The following is a 20,746-nucleotide window of genomic DNA, read 5'->3' as shown; positions in this document are numbered from 1 at the left end:
TCATATATTGTCTATCCTCTTCTTTAGCCATTATTAAATTATTATACCTCCAGGATCTTTTTGTTGCTGATTTAATTCTATTTCGACACTTATTGGAGCATGGTCAGATATCCAGATTGGGTGAGTTTTAATTCCTTTAATGTTCATATTGCTACTCTTTCCTAGGATTATGTAATCTATACATGATGCTGTTTTATATCTGCTGGATATGTGGGTGGGTTTGGGTTGATAGCCCATAAGTTCGTGCGCCTCTTTCAGTCCCCATTCTCCCAGATTAATTATTTTATCTTTTGTAATGTCAATATTTAGATCCCCTGCTATAATAATTTCCCCCTCTGAGAATTGTTTGGTTTTTTTTTAATATTCTACATAAAAACTTCTTTTGCCCTTTGTTTGGGGCATAAATATTTACTATTGTATACCTCTTGCCTTCCAGTTTAAATTTAACTAGCAAGTATCTACCATCTCTGCCTACCATTTTTTCCACTTCCTCCGCTTTAAATTTCTTATGAATCAATACTGCTACCCCTTTTAGTGACACTTCTGGCTTCTGCTAATGTCTCCCAGGCCAGATCATTTAACAGCGGCTTTCTGTCATTTTTTTTCTTGTGTGTTTCCTGGAGGCATATTACATCAATCTCCCTTTCACCCAAACCACATGGCCCATAGGGCTTCATAAACAGTCTTGAGGTTCCTTCCACTCACAAGACTTTGACCATCATGAGCAGAAGGAATCCTGTGAGAATTTGTGAAATCCTATATATGCCAGCTTGCTGCAGTAGTTTGAGACAGGCTTGGGGGTGGGAAGAAGCACTAATTCCTCTGTCCCCTGGAGGGGGGACAGTGGCAGTAGCAGTGACGCAAGGGTTCCACCCCAAAGAAGGCTCCAGATCTGGCACTCTTCAACTTTATGCCAAGGGGACTCTAAGCAAGGCCTTGTCAGATGAAGAATGTGAGGAACGTTAGAGAACAAACCTGTTTTACTTATTGATTCAAAAACTTCGAAACAAATCCCATTAATTCCACTGGAACTTAATTCCAAATGAATATGTCTAACATCACAGGCATTGGGGTGTTACACAAAATGGTCTCTTGGGAGTTATGTAATGTTTTATGCTGTTATTTTAGGTGGTTCTACTTTGGGGTGCCAAGCCTCCAGTGCATGCTATGGCCTCACGCAAAGACTTCATTGTTAATGTCTGCAGGACTTCATTCTTTCTGCAAAGGTATGGGACCCCCTAATGACCTGTCAGACAAGCAGTCTCATCTGCTTCAGACAGGTTTACTGAATAACACAATGAGAAAAGTTTGATGCTACAAGAGGTCACGGGCTCCCTGTACCAAACAATCCAAAAACCAGCATTCACCGACTTTTTTTAAGCACACACACAAAATAATTTAGATAAGAGATTTTTGTATATATGAAATATTTTGTTTAAAAAGTTGCAAGAAAATTGACAACCGGTTTGAAATGCACCCAATAATAACTATACAGCACATTATTATTTAAATAGCCATATGATATTATGAATGTTGGAAACATTTCACATAATACAAGAGCCCTGCCAGGTGAGTCACTTTACAGATGAAGCACTGAGGCCGAAAAGAAAGCCCCAGAGCAGCTGTCGTGAGAACTCAGCTGGCCGTGGTCCAACTTCCATTTCCTGGCCACAACACTGTCGTGGCTGACAGATGTTTGTCTCCCCATGTGCTGGGGCAGACAGCTGAGAGGGGAAAGCTGCAGTCATTTAGGGCAACAGTCAGCTTACTTCAGAAGGCTACATTCTATGTGCAATTCAATGAACAAAAGGGGCTTTGTTTGAAGACAAACTCATCTTTACATCTGGACTACTTCTGTTCACGCAGATGCATCTCCCTCGTCAATACAAAACGCTTTGTTGGTATACGGTGTTGGTGACTTCCCCTGAACATGAGCACCATTGCTGAGGGAGGCTTTGGACAGGGTGTGCTGCTCTTCCTTGTCCTCTGCGGCCAGGGGGTTGTCGCTGTCGGTGTGGCCTGGCTGGTATCTTCTTTGGACCTGCTCCAGAATCTGTAACACCTGAGAACAGAGACAAAGCATGCAAGATTGGCCAGATGTTCGGTGGATCTGGGGCCTTCCCTTCCTAATTTAGTCTCCTCTGAATGAAATCCAGTGTCTGTATTCAAGAGCCCTTGGTCTTAAGGCATGCCTGCTGCTCTGATGCATGCACAGGCTGTACTTCTTGCAGTTAAAGACCTGGCTGCACAACGATACATACTGACTCCAACTGCAATAGTCACCAGCACAACAAACTCTATAAAATGCTTTGTTTTCTAGGATCTGGGCAAAGCAATGCTGTTGGACTGTGAGCTGCCAGTGCAGATGGTGAACCCTGTAGATTGTAGAGAGTGCCAATTAGATGTTGGGCAATAACCCTGTCAGAAATGGAGATCTTTTGGAATACTCATGACTTGCAGGGGTGTTGCGTTAGCAAGAGAGACTCTTCTCAGCAAAGCTAATGTAAAGAGATTACATGTGTGGCTTCGAGGAAAGTATTTATGAGATTGTCCTTCCAGAGAGCCAGTGTGGTGTTGAAGAAGAAGAAGTCCACCGCTCCAACTCACCGTTCTTAACCATTACACCACACTGGCTCTCTGGAGTGTAGTGCTTAGTGAGTTAGACTGAGCCCTGGTTTCAAACTCCTACTGAAACTACCTGGGTGACTTTGGGCCAGTCACTTTCTCTCTAAGCCTAACCTACCTCACAGGCTTGTTTTGAGGACAAAATGGACAAGAATGATGTGTGCTGCTCTAAGCTGCTTTGAGGAAGGTGGGATCAAAGTTATTTAAAAGAGAAAGACAACACCCTCTGTGGCCCTGGATGACAGATATATTGGATTGCCGATATGTTTACATATTTTGTATATGTGCCCAGAGGCTCTCGGTTGTATAGAACTTTTATCATCAGGTCTATTGGGGCTGGCAGACCTTTTGTACATATTGTGCTGCACTTGCATATACAGACTTTTTAACAAAAATGTGACTGAATTAACACATCAAAAATGATTATACAACAGAAGGAACAATGATATAATGCTGACCTGGGATTTGGGGACAAGGCCGACCCTAAAGAACCCAATGTGCCCACTCTCAATCTTGGTGCAGTCCACCACCGTGGAGGCGATGTTCTCTGGAGAAGGCCCGTCACAAAGAATTGCATCCACCTAGAGAGGAATCATCACTGTCTCAGACATTCTTGAGTGAAAAGAGGAAGCTCTCTCCAGACTTATTCTGGCAATTTATACAAGTACATCCTGCTGAGTTGGCTAGGGCAAAGCCCGACACGAAACCAGCTTCATTTGTAGCCACTTCTTCCCAGCGGTGCCCAAGACTCACAGACCTCTTTGAGGGGAGGTTCAGGGTTTTGTCCCCTTACCTCCGGGGGGTGTCTGAGCCCAGATCCCCCTCCTAGCCGATTTGGTGCTGAGAGCAGATCAGAGCCTCCAATCCGCTCTTCGCTCCTTTCCCCCCCACCTCACCCACTCTTCAACTTTCCCCATAAAAGACTTCAAAACAGTGGGAGACATATCAGACAGGCCACCATTAGTCTGAACCGATTCAGACAAGAACAACTTAACCTATTTTGTTTGACTGGATGCCCTCCATGAAGCCCTGACCACCCGAGAGCTGCAAAGAAAACCAGGACGGAACAAAGTGGCAAGTACCCATTACCAATTAACATTTTAAAAGGGGTGAAAAGGGAGGTTGACATCTTAGAGGGGAATAATAATAAAAAAAGAAAAGAAAAAAAAACCATGGATAAATCGGCCGAAATCAGGACAAACAAATCTAAACAAACCTACTTTCATTTTTAAAGCTGCGGCTCGTCGATGCGTCTGCAAAACTTGCGGTTAAAATACCAGCTTCTCCCCCTTAACTTTACAGTGCCCCAAGAATTCTGACCTTATCTGCAAGGGTCTAAAGCAAATCCCCAGCTTTTAATAAGGAAACTTGGCTAACTGCCAGACGGACGCCATCGTGTTTATTTCCTGTTCTGGCTCCTTCACGGAAGACAACAGAGTCGAGGATAGAGGAGGCGAAATTTGACCAGAAGACAACATCGATTTCTAGTGGATTTTACAAATATTACTACCTGCTATTAAAAGTCTTCCTTAGCCACTAATTTTAATTGAGCCTGCTTGTAGAAGTAAGCACTATCCCAATAACAAAGCAAACAATCTAATTCTGACAATAACCAAATATAATCCAATTAACTTCGGGAACAAAACACTAACACGAAATAATCAAAATAATAAATTTAACAATATTAATTAATTTTTTAAAAAATTATAATAATAATTTTAATACTGAATTTACCCTGAATTAATTAAATTATAAAACTGAGTTGAAATTGACATTTTGAACCATTTAACTGATTGCATTGTGAAATGACCATGTTTTAAATTGTTAATTTGAAATTGGCTGATTTATATATGAATTAATTTTGTGGTTTTAACTGATTGATTGTTTGACTACATAATTCATAAAATTTTAATTTGTTTAAAATATCTGAAAATTTTGATAAAGAATTTTAAAAGAAGAATGAATGCATTTTTAATCTTATTATGAAAAAAACCTTGCCATTACTGAAAGAAGAATCCAGGGTTATTGTTCCAGTTGAATCAACAGAAACAAAAGAAGAGGACCTTAAATCTAAGGTCACAATTTCAGCTTTATCATCTGGTTTTCAAAATTTTCTGCAGCACGCAGGGATGCCAAAGCACAAAAAAAATGGTGATGAAGAAGATACCCAATCAGATGATCTCAAAAATTTGATAATACAGTTGAGCGAAGACAATGCTAAGAAACTGGAAGAGAGTCAAAAAAGACTGCCGGAATCATTTCAACAGAGCTTGCAAGAAAGTCATCAGAAACTTCAAGATACCCTACAAGAATCACTAACGAGAATTGAAAAGAATTGTTGACAATACTAAGGAAATAAAAGAAAACTGTGGTATAATTTGTATTCAAGACACTCATGTTAAGGACAACCATGGGAAGTTTTTAGAATGTAAGAAATTGGGGAAAGTTTATTATGCATCATCGTCCACAAAGAAAAAGGGAGTCGCAACATACATTAAAGGCAATAAATTAACAGTGTTAGACACCCTTGAGGACAAAAATGGAAGATATCAGATTGTTGTGACTCAAGGAGTAAATGGAAGAACTACAACAATTGCAAATATATATGCCCCAAACCATTCAAAAGAAAAATTCTTTAAGTTCTTTAGAGACTTGGTGGACATTCACCAAGGAGAAATACTAATCACTGGTGATATGAACGGCGTAATAGACCCAAAATAACGACACACAACAAACTGATTTAGATGAATATTTACAATCAGCATGTCTAAATGAATTTTCTGAAGATGATCGCAAATATTTAAATCAGCCCATTACAATCCAGGAGATATCAGATGCCATCAGAAAGCTGAAGTCAGACAAAGCACCAGGCCCGGACAGACTCACCTCAAATTATAACAAATTGATGAAAAATATCCTGACTCCACACCTGCAGAAAATTTTTAACAAAGCATTACAAGAGGGTAAAATACCAGATTCCTGGAGAGAAGCTCACATTTCCTTAATTCACAAAGATGAACAGGAATATTACTTGCCAAAAGCCTACAGACCGATTTCTTTATTGAATGTGGATTACAAAATAATGGCCGCAATATTGACTGAAAGACTGAAGAGACATATTTCAAGCATAGTACATCCTGATCAAACTGGACTTATGCCTAAAAGACAACTAAAGGACAACCTAAGAGTAGTTCTTGCCGCAATTCACTACATTAAAACTCATAAAAAGAAAGCAGCAATGTTATTCTTAGATGCTGAGAAAGAATTTGACAGTGTTTCATGGACTTTCCTTAAACAGACATTGAAACACTTGGATTGCGGTACGCAATTTTTAAATGTAGTAGATGCTATTTACTCATCACAAAAAGTGAGATTGCTTATAAATGGCATGTTAATAGCACAATTTGACATTGAAAAAGGCACAAGGCAAGGTTGTCCATTATCACCTTTATTATTTAACTTAGCCATGGAAGTTTTAGCAAACAAAATAAGAATGGATTAGGAACTTCAAGGACTGAAATTTGAAGACCAGGAATACAAAATCAGAAGTTACGCAGATGACGTAGTATTGATGTGTCAACAACCTAAGAAATCCACAGAAAGAATTATTCATCAAATCAATCTTTTCAGTTATTATACTGGATTCAAGTTGAATAAACACAAAACCAACTTACTGACATTTAATCTACTTCCAGAAGAAAAAAAGGAAATCCATGACGCTTTACAATGTGAAATGCCAAAAAAAAAGTCTGAAATACCTAGGAATACAAATTCCAACGGGAACAGAAACATTGTTTGACTTGAATTACAAAGTACTTTGGAGAAAAATAGAAGACCTTGAAAAGTGGAAAAGACTCTTAATATCATGGCTTGGTCATTAACAAGAATAATTTTTTTCTTCTTGACACTACCGATTAGAATTCCAAAGCCCACTCTTGAAAAATGGCAAAGAATCAACAACAAATTTATTTGGAATGGGAAAAAACCAAGAATAAGATTCTCGGTACTCCAAGATGAAGAGAGGCGGTCTTGATGTACCTAATTTGAAAATTTATCATCAAGCAGCAGCTCTAGTTGCAATTACAGAATGGATAAAAAAACCAGAAGATCCATCATTAAGGCTTGAGAAATCATGTTTAAATGGCGGATTTCATCACTGGTTATGGCCAGAAAAGAAAATAACAATTCCAAAAGAAGGGGCTCAAGAAAACTTGATGTTTCAGCTACTCAGAAAGTGGCAAGAATTAAAAGGAATCGTTGGTCCATCTCCACCAGAGATGATGTCCCCTACAGAGGCATACTGGGACTGGAAAACTAGGCTGAAATTTGACTTTTTTACTTACAACGATCTTATTAACAAACAAGGCAATATCAAAACCTTTCAAGACTTAACTGCTGAAAATATCAAAATATCTTGGTTTTCATATATGCAAATAACTCATGCTCTAAAAACTGAATACTTCCAGAAGGGAAAACCAAGGAAGCCTACTGAATTTGAATCCATAATAAACAAAACTCAGGATCATCTACTATCTAAAATCTACAAAATGTTATTGGCACTAGAAACAGCCCCGGAACAAATAAAAGTTTGTATGGTAAAATGGATGCAGCATTTTGGTGAAATGATACCTTTGCAGACTTGGGGGAAAATGTGGCAACAGGACATAAAATTCACGAGGTCTCAAACAGCAAGAGAAAATTGGTACAAGATGTTTTACAGATAGTATCTTGCTCTACAAAAAATGTATAAATCAAACCAAGCAAATTGTTGGAAATGTTCAGAAACCCAAGGTACATTTTTCCATCAGTGCTGGAGCTGCAGAAAAGCACAACAATACTGGAAAGACATATATGGAGAATTACAAGAGATACTGCATTTGAATTTTTATTTTCAACCTAAATACTTCCTGTTAGGAATAATTCCAACACAAATGAAGCCTATAAATAAAGAACTTTTCTTGTATGGAATGACTGCGGCAAGAACACTATACGCCAAATACTGGAAAGATAAAACAACACCATCACTACAACAATGGATTACAAAAATGTATGAATATGCGGACATGGCAAGACTCTCCAACTGGATGAAAGAAAAACCACCAGATGAACATTAAAAAAAGTGGCAAGCATTTTATGATAGATATGCTGTTAGCTAAAGATACAACAAGACAACTGGCCTGCTCTAGTCACTCCGGACGCTAACTAGTCTACGCACGCCTGAAGATGATGGGACCTCAGTTAGAATTAGATAAAGAAATAAGATGTTAATATAATAGTTAAGTTCTTACTAGCATTTTATGACAGATATGCTGTTAGCTAAAGATATAACAAGACAAATGGCTTGCTCTAGTCACTCCGGATGCTGACTAGTCCACGCACGCCTGAAGATGATGGGACTTCAGTTAGAATAAGTTAAAAAATAATAATATGTTAATATAATAGTTAAGTTCTAACTAATTATGATATAGAATATTGATTAACAAGAAGATCCAGAATGGTAAATATTAGACTGCAATAAATAATGAAGTATGAATATAATGAAATGATCAAAATGATGTGGACCCGCTCCGAATGTCAACCCTGTACAACATACCATAATTGTTCCCAAACCCTTTTTCCTTTCCTACTTTGTATATTAAAAAGCTAATAAAATATATTTTTTTTAAAAAGAAGTACATCCTGCCTTGGTGCTTTCCTGTGTCATGGTGGTACTTTGGTTTTCTGAGTTCAAACTAGGCTAAACCGGAGGAAGGTCTGTGGCTTAGCATAGAGAGCCCCTTGCTTGGCATCATGGCAAGAAGAAAGTCCCAGGTTTAATTTTTGATATCTCCAGTTAACAGACCTTAGGGAACAGATGCTGGGAAAGACTTTTCTTTGCCTGTGACCCTGAAGCATCATTACCAGTCAGCAGACACACTTCTGCGCTAGATGGAAAACAAAAAGCACATTCCTGCCTTAGGGTTGCCAACCTCCAGGTGGTGATAAACAAACGCAAGCACTGATGGCATTATGAACAAGATATGATTCAATTTTCAATAAACAATCACATAAATCACATGTATGCAAACTGCAATCGCTAGGAGCCATCCATTGATCTGTAAGGTACATGCTTTCTAGTGCTTGAGATAGATTCGCATCTCTCACTACTTGCAAAACTTACCTGCAAAAGAAGATTACCTGCTACTATCCCGATGGATAAAGCCTCGGTGAAATGGGTCTTACTGGAATCCCATCTCGGGATATGATAGTACCACGCCTATAAGATTCCACTTGGCTCTATTGTGTTCCACTCCAGTGGAACTATCTCCGGGTTTTCTATACTGCCACTTCCCAGAGCTTCCTTGTACATTGCATCAGCCGAAGCTCCCGGCTTTTTGCTTCAAGCTTCTTGCTACTTTTGGGACTTTTGTATTTGCATTATTGATATTTGCAGTTTGCATACATGTGATTTATGTGATTGTTTATTGAAAATTGAATCATATCTTGTTCATAACGCCATCAGTGCTTGTGTTTGTTTTTCAGCTTCTATTTAAGCATGAGGAATTTTTTGAATCCTAACATCCAGGTGGTGGCTGGAAATCTCCTGGTCACCTGGAGAAAATGGCCGCTTTGGCAATTAGACTCAATGGCATTGAAGTCCCTCCCCTCCCCAAAACCCACCCTCCTCAGGCTCCACCCCAAAAACCTCCCGCCGGTGGCAAAGAGGGTCCTGGCAATCATATCTGGACTTTCTTTTCGTTTGTTAAATGGGGAGTGGAGGGCAGGGTTTGCCCACGGGGTCTCTCTCTTTTCCAGCTGAACTTGGGTCTCTCTCTTCTTCTTTTTTAGGGAAAGAGGGTAGGTAACTGAAGAGGCTCAGATGTTTCCACTCCTGTCCTGTTCACAAATGTAGTGAAGGCATCTGATGAAATAACAGGCCCCTATCAGAAGCATTTTAATCTTGGGTCTTTCTAGAATAAGGGCCCCCAACCTTTCTGAGCCTGCAGGCACCTTTAGAAGTCTGACACAGGGCAGCAGGTGCAACCACAAAATGACTGCCACAGTAGGGAGAGTCAGATTATACGTAAGTCTGTAACTCTTCAGCACTGCAGGCAGAATCTCTGTTTAAAAGGATGCCTTTTAAAATGAACATATTGTTTAAGATCCTTGTGCTGCAGTGGTAGCTGCTGCCAAAGCAGCATTAAAAAAAAATCTGCACAGCCAATCAGGTTCCCAGCAGCCACTTAGAAACCCTGCTGGGCAAAAGCCTCATCTGACCCCATCCACTTTCTAGAAAAAGGGTCCAGGAAAGGTGTTGGTGGGAGCCATAGCATCCATGGGCATCACATTGGAGACTCCTGTTCTAGATGTTTAAACCCCCAAAGTTCCACTCAGTGCAGGTGCACTGGACAAGCACTGGTACCCTTGGTAAAGGTCCAAGAAGCCCTCTTGAAAAACCAGGAGAGCTGGGACTGCCATGAGGGCAAGAACTTGCATAGAGTATACCTTGTCTCCTAGCTTGGCATACACCTGGTTGTGGTGAGTGGTGTCAGCTTCTCCTGTAGGATTGGCAGATGTAACAGTAATCGGGCCAACCTAAAAACCAAGAAAGAAAGTGAGAGTTGAGGCTGTTCATTAGATCAAGGAGAACTGCATGCCCAGGACTAGATATACAGAGGGTGGCTTTTTCCTGACATAACAGAGCAAATCCTGGAATGAGGCCATTCCCCATGGACTGCACATGTCATGGAATTCAGATTAAATAAAAATCACATGCTTTTTTAAAAGCTTCCTGTCCTTATGAGGAGACACTACTGAAAATAGTTTCTGGTCTCAGGCAACCTGACTTTTCCTGACTACCTGCCATCATTCTCCATGACTTGAAACACACCCATACTGCCTGAGACCATCAACCAGCATTGCTGATTCTATGACCTTAAGCAGATCATGAGAGGGAGGGCATCTTGGCCATCTTCTGGGCATGGAGTAGGGGTTACTGGGGGTGTGGGCGGGTAGTTGTGAATTTCCTGCATTGTGCAGGGGGTTGGACTAGATGACCCTGATGGTCCCTTCCAACTCTATGATTCTATGATTTTATGCCCCTTGAATACTGACACAGTACTTAACTCCTACTTCCATCCACCAAGGTCTCCAATTTCTCTAAAACTGAAAAGCCTGGTCCAAAACAAGCCATTGAAGCAGGATTCAGATATGCAAACCCTCCAGATTTTACCTACATTTTATTTTAAGCTTATCATTTAAGAAGCGAGTGGTACAGAATACTTCCCTGGACTGCTCACCAAGCTCTTCATGGTCATTCACAAACATAAAGGCAGACATACTTAAGAGGTTGTCAATTTAGCTCACCAAGTCAATCAGATGGGTGGTGACCGAGCAATCTGGGATACGAACAGCTACGCTCTGAGGGGTACCAACGTATTTAGCAGAGTCCTTCATGCCCAGATAGTCTACCCATTCACCTACATTGGAAAAAAACATAAGAGCTGCTCAGCATGAAAGCTCTCCCATCCAGAAGAGATAGCAGATTCTATTATTGTTAGTTCTGTTGTGTTAGTACAAAATACATATATCATGAGAGTGAAGGGTTTCATATTATGCAGTATATTTAATGTTATAAAGTTAGCATAGTTTAATATAGTGAAGATTATAAAATGGGAACAAAATTGGTTACTCTCACCCAGGGAAAGCTTGTTATTTGTTGGTTGTAGATTTCATGTTTATAATGTATTGTTTATGTGTTGTTTTGTACTTTATGTCTGATTATGAAAGATGATAATTAAAAAATTAATAACAAAGAATGCTCTCCCATCCCGAAGAGATGGTTGACAGCAACAGCCCTTAATAGGAGCACCATTCAGAGAAGTGGGATGCAAAAAAAAAACAAAAAACAGGGAATGGTTAAAGAAGAGAAGTCAGGGCAGCAGAAAAGAGAGTCTCTCACCCCTTGGAATGACCAAGCTGATAGGTGATGGCCACGCAGCATCCATGAAATCCCAGAGGACAGGGCTGAACAGATGCTTGACTGATTCCAGCTGTTTCAAATTTGAAATCCAGAGGGACATGGGACGGTCCTGAGCCTGGTGCTTTGTGCTAGGGTGATACAGAGAAGCAAGGGGTTCAATAAGTCTAGCAAATAGGCAAGTTTGAATTGAGGTCCTCAGCCAGGCCTTGGAAGTAGCCACACTCCTTGATCATGGCAACCTTGCCTACACAATCCACCCTCTCTTCTCTCGAACCCAAGAACATCCCCCGTGCCTCTTCCCGGACTGCTAATTCAAAACAGAGTCCTGGATAGTGCCATGTGAATGAGGAAGGGGAGCAATGTGTGAAGTTGGCAGGTTACTCCGATGTCATTGAGAGGAGCTACGTGGATGCACATACACATACTTGTGAACTAAGCATGTGCAAAGGGATGAGATCTGCCTACATGGTGGAGAGTATCAGTGAGTGACTGGAAGAGACTGTGCAGGAGTGTGGCAGTTGCAGAAGGAAGGTATGTTGCAAAGATTTTTTGTCCATGTGTTAGACCCAAGAAACATGGCTCCCCACCCCCCAGCATTAGATCTCCAGGGAAACCCTAGATGGAGAGTTAGCCCCTTACTTGTAAGCCTTCTCCACAGCGCCAGGTTGATTGCAGGCTGCTGCAAGCACATATACTGTGTCCGTGGGGATCCCACACACGCCCCCGTTCTTCATTATCTCTGCAATCGAAGGATGGGCTTCAGCAGTGGCGGATCTACATTTTTGGGGCCCTGAAGCTTGAACTGTTATGGGGCCCCCTTCACAACCAGCAACAATAGGGCAATATCCAACAAGGCCCTGGCCCCAGCCTGATGGAATTATCTTCCAAGTAACATCAGGGCCCTATGGGACCTTCAGAAATTCTGCAGGGCCTGTAAAACAGAACTTTTCCACCAGGCCTACAATTGAGGGCAACCACAGGTTGTCATCATTACTGGCCTCCCTCTCCTCTCCCTTAGGGCTTCTGATATGAGGATTTGGCTGCTTGGCCAGGCCTCCAATGGCCCTGTAATTATATGAGTACCATCTTGTTAACTGTATTGAATGGTTTTATGAATTTTATTGATTACTTATGAATTTTAGATGTATATGATTTTATTATGATTGTTGTTACCTGCTGTCAGGTAAGAGAGAGGAATGGGGATCTTCAGTAGCTTCCACCACTCTGGTGTGAGCCTAACTCAAGAAGGCCCAGAGCACCCTGCCTGCCCCGGGTGACCAAATGAGGCATGAGGACCCAGGGCAGAGTAACAAACAGTTTATTGAAAAGGTCTAATAATAATGATAACTCAAGCCACAATAGGACGACCCTAACACATCTATCTTTACTGTCCCTAGCCCTCTCCTAGCACTAGGCCTCAGGCTAACTCACCCCTTCCTGGAGGAGGGATTCCTCCATCTGCAGCAGCTCCTCCCCAGCCCTGCTCCCTAGGAGTGAACCCCCTCCCTTTTCAGGCAAGGCCTTTTATTCCTTCTCCCCAGGCACCACTCCCTTACCCCTGATTGGCCCTAGCCTTCCCTCCAAATCCTCTTCCAGCAATCACAAGGCCCAGAGGGTACCTGGGAGATGTAGGCCTGGTAACTACTTTAATATAGCACACACACCCCGGGCCTGTAGGCTGCACTTGAGGCCTAGGATCATGACACCCACCCTGAGCCCAACTTTGACCGGGAATGAGGGTGGGCTACAAATTAAACTAATAAATAATAATAATAGGGAGGGGGGTCATCAGAGGAATAAAGAGGTGAAAATCTGATCTTTTGGTGTTAAAATGCACAAGCGAGATGAATGCAGCCTGAATTGAGAATTCAGATGTCTTTTTATGGTTCCGATTGGCTCTAGCCTAAGGGCTGAGCTACAGAACTATTAAGCCAAGCACCAACAAAGGATTTGAGGATCCAGCTGCCAAAATGTAGGCTATGAATAGATTCTGGTGAGCTCAGTGAGCCCTTCGAGCACTGTAAGCCCCCAAGAAAATTTTGCAATTTGACCAATTACAGGGACATTTTGAGGCCATGTGAAATGGGTATTATTAGAGCATATTCTAAAGTCAATATTAAGTACTTCAACCCACTGGCTTATGATTCTATCACTAAAAAACTCCATTGATTTTTTAGAGAAATTCACTAATTAAAAAAAAAGTTGTTTTGGGGCCCCCTCCAGGATTGGGGGCCCTGAAGCTTAAGCTTCATTTGTTTCACAGTAGATCTGCATCTGGGCTTCAGTTAACAATGCCAGGCCACAGACTCACAGAAGAGGGACTGCAGTAAGCAGCGCCTTGACTCTTGCTGTCCATTAGTACATTATAAACTAGGCAACCCCTTGGTTCTTGTAGGTTATCCGGGCTGTGTAACCGTGGTCTTGGAATTTTCTTTCCTGACGTTTCGCCAGCAGCTGTGGCAGGCATCTTCAGAGTAGTAACACTGAAGGACAGTGTCTCTCAGTGTCAAGTGTGTAGGAAGAGTCAGAGAGGGGTTGGGTTTGAGCTGAGTACTGTCCTGCAGACGTAATGTGCTAATCATTGTCCTGTAAGTATCAAGATACCTTGATACTTACAGAACAATGATTAGCACATTACGTCTGCAGGACAGTACTCAGCTCAAACCCAACCCCTCTCTGACTCTTCCTACACCCTTGACACTGAGAGACACTGTCCTTCAGTGTTACTACTCTGAAGATGCCTGCCACAGCTGCTGGCGAAATGTCAGGAAAGAAAATTCCAAGACCACGGTTACACAGCCCGGATAACCTACAAGAACCAATGAACTCTGACCGTGAAAGCCTTCGACAATATAGGCAACCCCTGTTTAGCTTTTTTTGGTGCAAGGACTAGCAAGAGACAACTGAGGTCGATTAGCAACATGGGTTTCTCAGTTTTGCATTTATATATTAAATTTATATACTGCCTTAGGGCTATTTTGTCTGAGGCCATTTATGCAGAGTCAATTTTGTTGCTCGCTCAAAGCTCTTTTTTATATGCAACCTTTAAAATGCCTATTCACAGTCCCAATGCAAAAGGAGAAATTCCACCCCCCACTTGCCTGCTCCTTCGTTTGCATAGCCAGTGACAATAGTTGTTTGCATAACTAAGATGCGTTTGTGATTTTTCATCGTTTCTTCAGTAAATGCTTCGGTGCAGGGCGGAGCAAATACAAAAGGTCGCGTTAAAGGGGCTCTTAAGAAATGCGAAGCAGGTATGCACCGGCTTCACAGTCACTTCCTGAATGATGGTTCAGCGTGAAAAACTAAAAAAAATATGCAGGGCACTTCAGCCTGGAACACGCTGCTAATTACCAAGCATAAATGGCCTGAGTGTCCAAAATCAGAACAGAAAGCCATGTCTACTACTGACAGGACAGGAGCTCTCTGTACAATCTGGTGAACAGGCATATGTGCACAGCATCAAATGAGAGAGGAGCTGGGGGGCCAGCAGTAGAACATCAGTGTTGCATGCAAAAGGTCCCAGGTTTGATTCCCCAACACCACAACTTTTTTTAAAAAAATTATGTATTTGTTTGTTTGTTTATAGTTGGCCTTTCTCTGTGGGACTCAAGGTGGATTACACATTTTAAAAGATCAAGTAGTAAATAATGTGAAAGATCTCCACCTGCGACCCAGGAGTTCCGCTGCCACTCAGAGCAGATAATACTGAGCTTGATAGACTTAGATTCTGACTCAGTGTGAGGCATGTGTCAAACTGCTTTTGGAAGGAACTTTAATAAAAGTACATGACCAACGCTTCTGCCTAAGGCCCAGAAGACAGCCCTACCGGCTGCACTGTTTCCTCACCTGCGACTTGCTTGACTGAAGATGCTTTCCTGGCTGGCAGATGAAGGCATTTGGTGCTTCCTCCCCAGAAGCCACTGAGCCTCACAAAGGGACGTCCTGTGGGGAGCTGAGGACTCTCAAAAGTGCAGTTGACCAGGGCAGTCAGGAAGCAGTAGAAGCTGACCAAGCCAAAAATGATGGTGATGGCAATGTCGTAGCCGATGGAGGTAGCACCAACCGCGTCCAACAGGAAGCTGATGAGTATGAGCTCAAAGGTGAGGGAGTAGATGAACCAGGAGATGCTCAGGAAGAGGGTGCAAAGGACAAGGAAGGCATTGAAAAGCATAAACGAGACAATGCCCACAGCTACTTCGAACCCCCGCGCACCAACATACAGCCCCCCGTACCTGGCGATGCCCCATATAATCCACATGAACCCATAGAGGATGAAAGCGCAGCTCTCTAAAGTCTTGCCACGGGAGAAAGCCACAGAGCCACACAGAAGCTTCAAGAGTCCCCCCGCTGCCACCACCCAAGGCAGAACTATTGTAGCAAGTGGGGGGTTTGACCTTGCTGCCACGGTGATGGCAAAAGAAGCAAGCACACTGCACGCGTAGGCCAGCACTTCGGCATCGGCATATTTGGAGTAACCCAGATAGGGAGTGTGGAGGTCTTTCTCTTCCCGGAGCTTGCAAGCATGGAGGCGGGAGAGCAAAGCCTTGAGCACTCCCTTCCCCGTTGGGATTTTAACTCTAGCATTCCCATTGTAAAGGTGAAGAAGAGCCAGGAGAGCCGAGGCCACAAAAATGCCCACTGCCACGCCCTGAGGGCCCCCTTCCAGAAAGCCTTGTGGGCTGCAGGCAAGTGCGATGCACAAGGCCACATAGAACAGCAGATAGAGGCCGTCGGCCAGGCTGTCGATGGCAATAAAAAGGGCCAAGATGGCCAAGAGGACAGCAAAAGCCACCGAGAAGGGAATGGGGAAGCTGGGCGCCTCAGGCACCCAGAGCAAGATCAAGAGGGAATAGCCCTCCCCAAACTTCAGGAGGGAGGTGAAGCCCAAAAAAGTGGCACCCAGCGCATCAAGGGAACGATAGAAGAAGATGGAGGCCCCAAACTGGTAGACCCCTCCTGCCCAGAGCCAGGGGACCTGCCCCACAAAGAGATCCTCAGTCACCCCCAGGAGCCTGCAGCCCAAGACACTGGCCGAGAGCATGTTCAGGATCAAAGCAAAGGCAGCCAAATCATTTGAGCCCATGCCATCGTCTGGGGGCTGCCCATTGCTGGCCTCTTTCTTGGCCAGGTCTGTTCCAGGCAGGGTGATTTTTTCGCGGCTTAGAAAAAAGAGACACCTCCCCAACCCGACGTAACCCCCGACAAAGCAGACCACCATATAATTGCAGGCCACGGCAGACGTTCCAAAGGCAACATCGTAAAAGGCTGCAATTTCGTGGGCGCAGGCCAGAGAAATGGCAAAGGCTATCATGGCGAGGGGGACCTCTTTCTGCAGGAAGCCCACCACGCTGGTGAGGAACAGCCCCAGACAGAAGGCCGCCAGTCCAGGCACGGCCGCGTTGCGCAGGTCAGCAGCGCCAGAGAGGACTCCTTGTCCAGCCAGGATCTGGATCACTCCATAGCCGCACCAGAGTGCCGAAACAGTCAGGCAAAGCGACACAAACAAGGAGGTGTTCTGGAAGCTCTTCCGCACCCCTGTTGATGGGGGATGGGGGGGGGAGAAGGAACAACACTTTTATTACCAGACTTGTAGGCTTGCAAAGTTTCAATCAGGAAAGCCATTTATACTTTGTAATTACCAGCATGTTCCAGGCTGAAGTGCCCCACTTTTTTTTCTTTTTAAGTTTTTCATGAGCCATTTATGCATGGGAGGTTTTGCCTTGGATATGCCGCCCTCTTGATGCACATTTTTTTCATCCGAATTCTTAAAACTCAACAAGCCCTCATGCAGAGTTTTGAGAATTTGGATGGGGGAAATGTGCATCTAGAGAGCAGCAAATCCAAGGCAAAACCTTCCATGCATATATCATCATGCTGAACTGTCATTCAGGAAGTGCCTGCAAAGCCAGTGCATACCTGGTTTGCATTTCTTAAGAGCCCCTTTAACACAACCTTTTGCGTTTGCTCCGCCCCCACATCGAAGAATGCTCTCAAGGAAGCATGCAAAACCATAGCTATGTGTTAGCTATTCAACCGAAACAAAGGAGCAGGTGAGTGGGGGGGGTAGAATTTATCCTTTTGCATCGGGACCGTGAATAGGCATTTTAAAGGTCAAGTTTAAAAAAAGAGCTTTGAGTGAGCATCAAAACTGACCCTGCACAAATGGCCAAACAGAATCTTCAGCTGCAGATTTTTAAAACTGCCTCTCGGCCCAGCTAACAACAGCCCTAAGCTATTGAAGAGACTCAGTTTCATACTTGGAAGCCATATGTGGAAACCAGGTTTGAAGCCAGTGTGGTGTGGAGGTTAGAGTGTTGGACTAGGGTTGAATCCCCACTCTACTATGGAAGCTTGCTGCAAGACCTTGTGCCAGTAGCACAATCTAACTTACCTCACAGGGTTGCTGTGAGGATAAAATGGAGGAGAGGAGAATTGTGTACGGTGCTTTGGGTCTCGATTGGGGAGAAAGAGGGGGTATAAACAAAGTAAATAAAACTTGTGCCTGAAGCTGTAACCTGGCACATGTGATCACCAGGATTGTAACCAAGTCCCTTCTATGACATTAGGCAGATCATGAGAGGGAGGGCAGGAAGGTTTGCATCAGTGTTTGGCTCCCGTGGCCCTTTCTTGCATGCCCACGGTAGTGCCGATCGCCACTTTGGGGTCAGGAAGCAATTTTTCTCCAGGCCATTTTGGCCATGGATCCTGGAGGGTGTGTGTGTGTTTGCCATCTTCTGGGCATGGAGTAGGGGGTCACTGGGGGTGTCAGGGGGGAGGTAGATGTGAATTTTCTGCATTGTGCAGGGGGTTGGAATACATGACCCTGGTGGTCCCTTCCACCTCTATGATTGGGAGCTGAAATCTGTGGGCCACGTGAACACACATGAAGCTGCCTTGTACTGAATCAGACCATTGGTGCACCGAGGTCAGTATTGTCTGCTCTGACTGGCAGAGGCCCCTCAGGGTCTCAGGCTGAGGTCTTTCACATCACCTACAACTTGATCATTTCAACTGGAGAAGCCAAGGATTGAACCTGGGACCTTCTGGCCCCTCCCCACACACTAGGTAAGTAAACTGTCACAGATACACCAGCATCAAAATATACATTTGAAAACACAGCCTGCGTTCGGGAGGACAACTATAATTTCCTCACCTGTATATGCCAGAAGAAGCGATAAAATGAGCAGAAGGGCTCCAAGAGCAGTGCTGGGGATCAGGGGGGTCGGCCATGCCGAACTGTAGAAATGGACAGCCAGCAAGAGAGATCCTGGAAGGGGGACAGGAGGAGACACCAGCTGTTAACAGGACAAGCAGGGAGCCGGTCTTTGCCAGCCCTGATGTCTTTTTGCGTTTGCCCCAACCACGATGTAAATGAAAACTGGAAAGGAGGCAAGCAGCGCCGCGGGAAGGGGGTGGGGTCCTTGAAGTGAGCTGCACAAAGCAGTTCTGAAGAAGTGAGCTGTGGCTCACGAAAGCTCATACCCTACCAGAACATATTTTTGTTAGTCTTTAAGGTGCTACTGGACTCTTGCCCTTTTTGACTACTGCAAACAGACTAACACGGCTACCCACTGTGCACAAAGCAAAAAAAAAGGGACCGCAAGATAGAAGGCTGGGGATGAAGAGGAAACCGGGGAGGACCGTTTTAGCCAGCTGAGAAACATAAGGGCAAAAAAGCACGGGAGGTTTGACTTCGGACTTGCCGCTCTCTGGATGCCCATTTCCCCCAGCCAGATTCTCCAAACGCAACAAGAAGCCCCCCATGCAGACTTTTGAGGATTCCGACGGGGGAAACGGGCATCCAGAGAGCGGCAAGTCCAAGGCGAAGCGTTCTCGCCTCGATCTGGGTTTAGGACTGTCCTGAAAAGCTGCTCCGACGTGAGGCGGGAGGGCGCTCCGGGGGCCGGGGCGCAACGTGCGCGGAGAGCGCAGGAGCAGCGCCCCGGCGGGGACCGGGCGCCCAGCCGGCGGGGCGGCTCCGCGGCGTCCCCGAGCCACAGCGCGCGCCTCCCCCGCAGGTTGGTTGGGGCGCCGCCGAGGGAGCCCGAGCGCCCTGCCCGCCGTCGCGTCCGCTTGGAGCCGGGTCCCGGGAGCGGCTCGGCCAGCTGGGAGGCGCGACGAGGGGGGCCCCGTCGGGGCAGCTTGGGCTCTCCTCGGCGGCCGGCGGGGGAAGGCCGGCCAGGCAGGCGAGGGCCGGGCGGGCTGCTTCTTACCGGCGGCGAGGGCCAGGAGCCCGACGGCCCGGTGCAGCGACGCCATCTCCCGTCCGGCGCGCTGCGCTCCCCGGCGAGCGCTTTATAAGCGGCCGGCCTCGCTCCTCCCCGGCGGGGCGCGACGCGGACCGCCAGCCCTGCTGGGTCGGACACCCAGCCCGGCCTCGCCGGCTTTCTCGCCCCCGCCTTCCTTCCAGCGAAAGAGGAAAGGCGCGTCGGTTTTCACGCTCGTGGGAAAACGCCTGAGCAATGCAGGGTTTTTAAAGACGCGCGTTTACAGTATCTCTTGAGGCCATTTATGCAGGGTCGATTTTGCTCCTCGCTCAATGCTGATTTTTTAAAACCCGAGCTTTAAAATGACTATTCACGGTCATCCGATGCAAGAGGAGAACGTCGAACAAATTCACCCCCCCCCCACACACACACACTGGCCTGCTCCTTCGGTTTTCGTTTGCATAGCCGTTAGCAATAGTCGTTTGCATTGCTAAGCCGTGGCTGGGATTCTGCATGCTTCCTTCAGTGAAGGCTTCGATGTGGGGCGGAGCAAATACAAAAGGTCGCGTTAAAGGGGCTCTTAAGAAATGCGAAGCAGGTATGCGCCGGCTTCACTGTGACATCTGGAATGACGGTTCAGCATGAAGAAATAAAAAAAAATATATGCAGGGCACTTCAGCCTGGAAGACGCTGCTAATTACCAAGCGTAAACAGCCTTGACAATGACAGCCCCCGCCCCCACCAGACAGGGGAGGCCTGCCACAGGCAGGGCCCCCTGAGAAACCCGATGTTTGGGTGGGGCAGAGAGACCTGGTCCTCCAGCACTCCCTGAGCCTCTGGGGATACTCTTTAGACACATTTATGGGTTTAGAACAGGATGGGTAGCCGTGTTAGTCTGCAGCAGAAGAAAAGAATCCAGTAGCACCTTAAAGATGAACAAAATTTCTGG

At 44.8% G+C, this 20,746-nt stretch overlaps 1 protein-coding gene across 1 annotated transcript; it reads right to left on the bottom strand.

Annotated features, from left to right (window-relative positions):
* Window positions 1–1,858: 1,858 nt before the first annotated feature.
* LOC130485868 (uncharacterized) lies at window positions 1,859–19,849 on the bottom strand. The gene is made up of 9 exons (XM_056859015.1): window positions 19,804–19,849; window positions 18,744–18,857; window positions 15,437–17,125; window positions 12,227–12,326; window positions 11,567–11,715; window positions 10,972–11,084; window positions 10,111–10,200; window positions 3,084–3,206; window positions 1,859–2,062 (listed from the first exon to the last, which is right to left on the bottom strand). Exons 1-9 carry the CDS (start codon window positions 19,847–19,849, stop codon window positions 1,859–1,861), a joined length of 2,628 nt encoding a protein of 875 aa, XP_056714993.1.
* Between the last annotated feature and the right edge of the window lie 897 nt (window positions 19,850–20,746).

This window comes from Euleptes europaea, chromosome 13, assembly GCF_029931775.1.
Source record: "Euleptes europaea isolate rEulEur1 chromosome 13, rEulEur1.hap1, whole genome shotgun sequence".
NCBI lineage: Eukaryota > Metazoa > Chordata > Lepidosauria > Squamata > Sphaerodactylidae > Euleptes > Euleptes europaea.
Note: the sequence above shows the minus strand (reverse complement) of the source record. Positions and strands in the feature narration are given on the sequence as shown.

Coding starts and splice junctions, on each gene's coding strand:
- LOC130485868 (XM_056859015.1), bottom strand. CDS start 19,849: ATGGCGTCGCTGCACCGGGCCGTCGGGCTCCTGGCCCTCGCCGCCG. Junction 17,126..18,743: donor GCTTCTTCTGGCATATACAG/GTGAGGAAATTA, acceptor CCCCATCAACAG/GGGTGCGGAAGAGCTTCCAG. Junction 12,327..15,436: donor TTCAGTCAAGCAAGTCGCAG/GTGAGGAAACAG, acceptor CTTCGATTGCAG/AGATAATGAAGAACGGGGGC.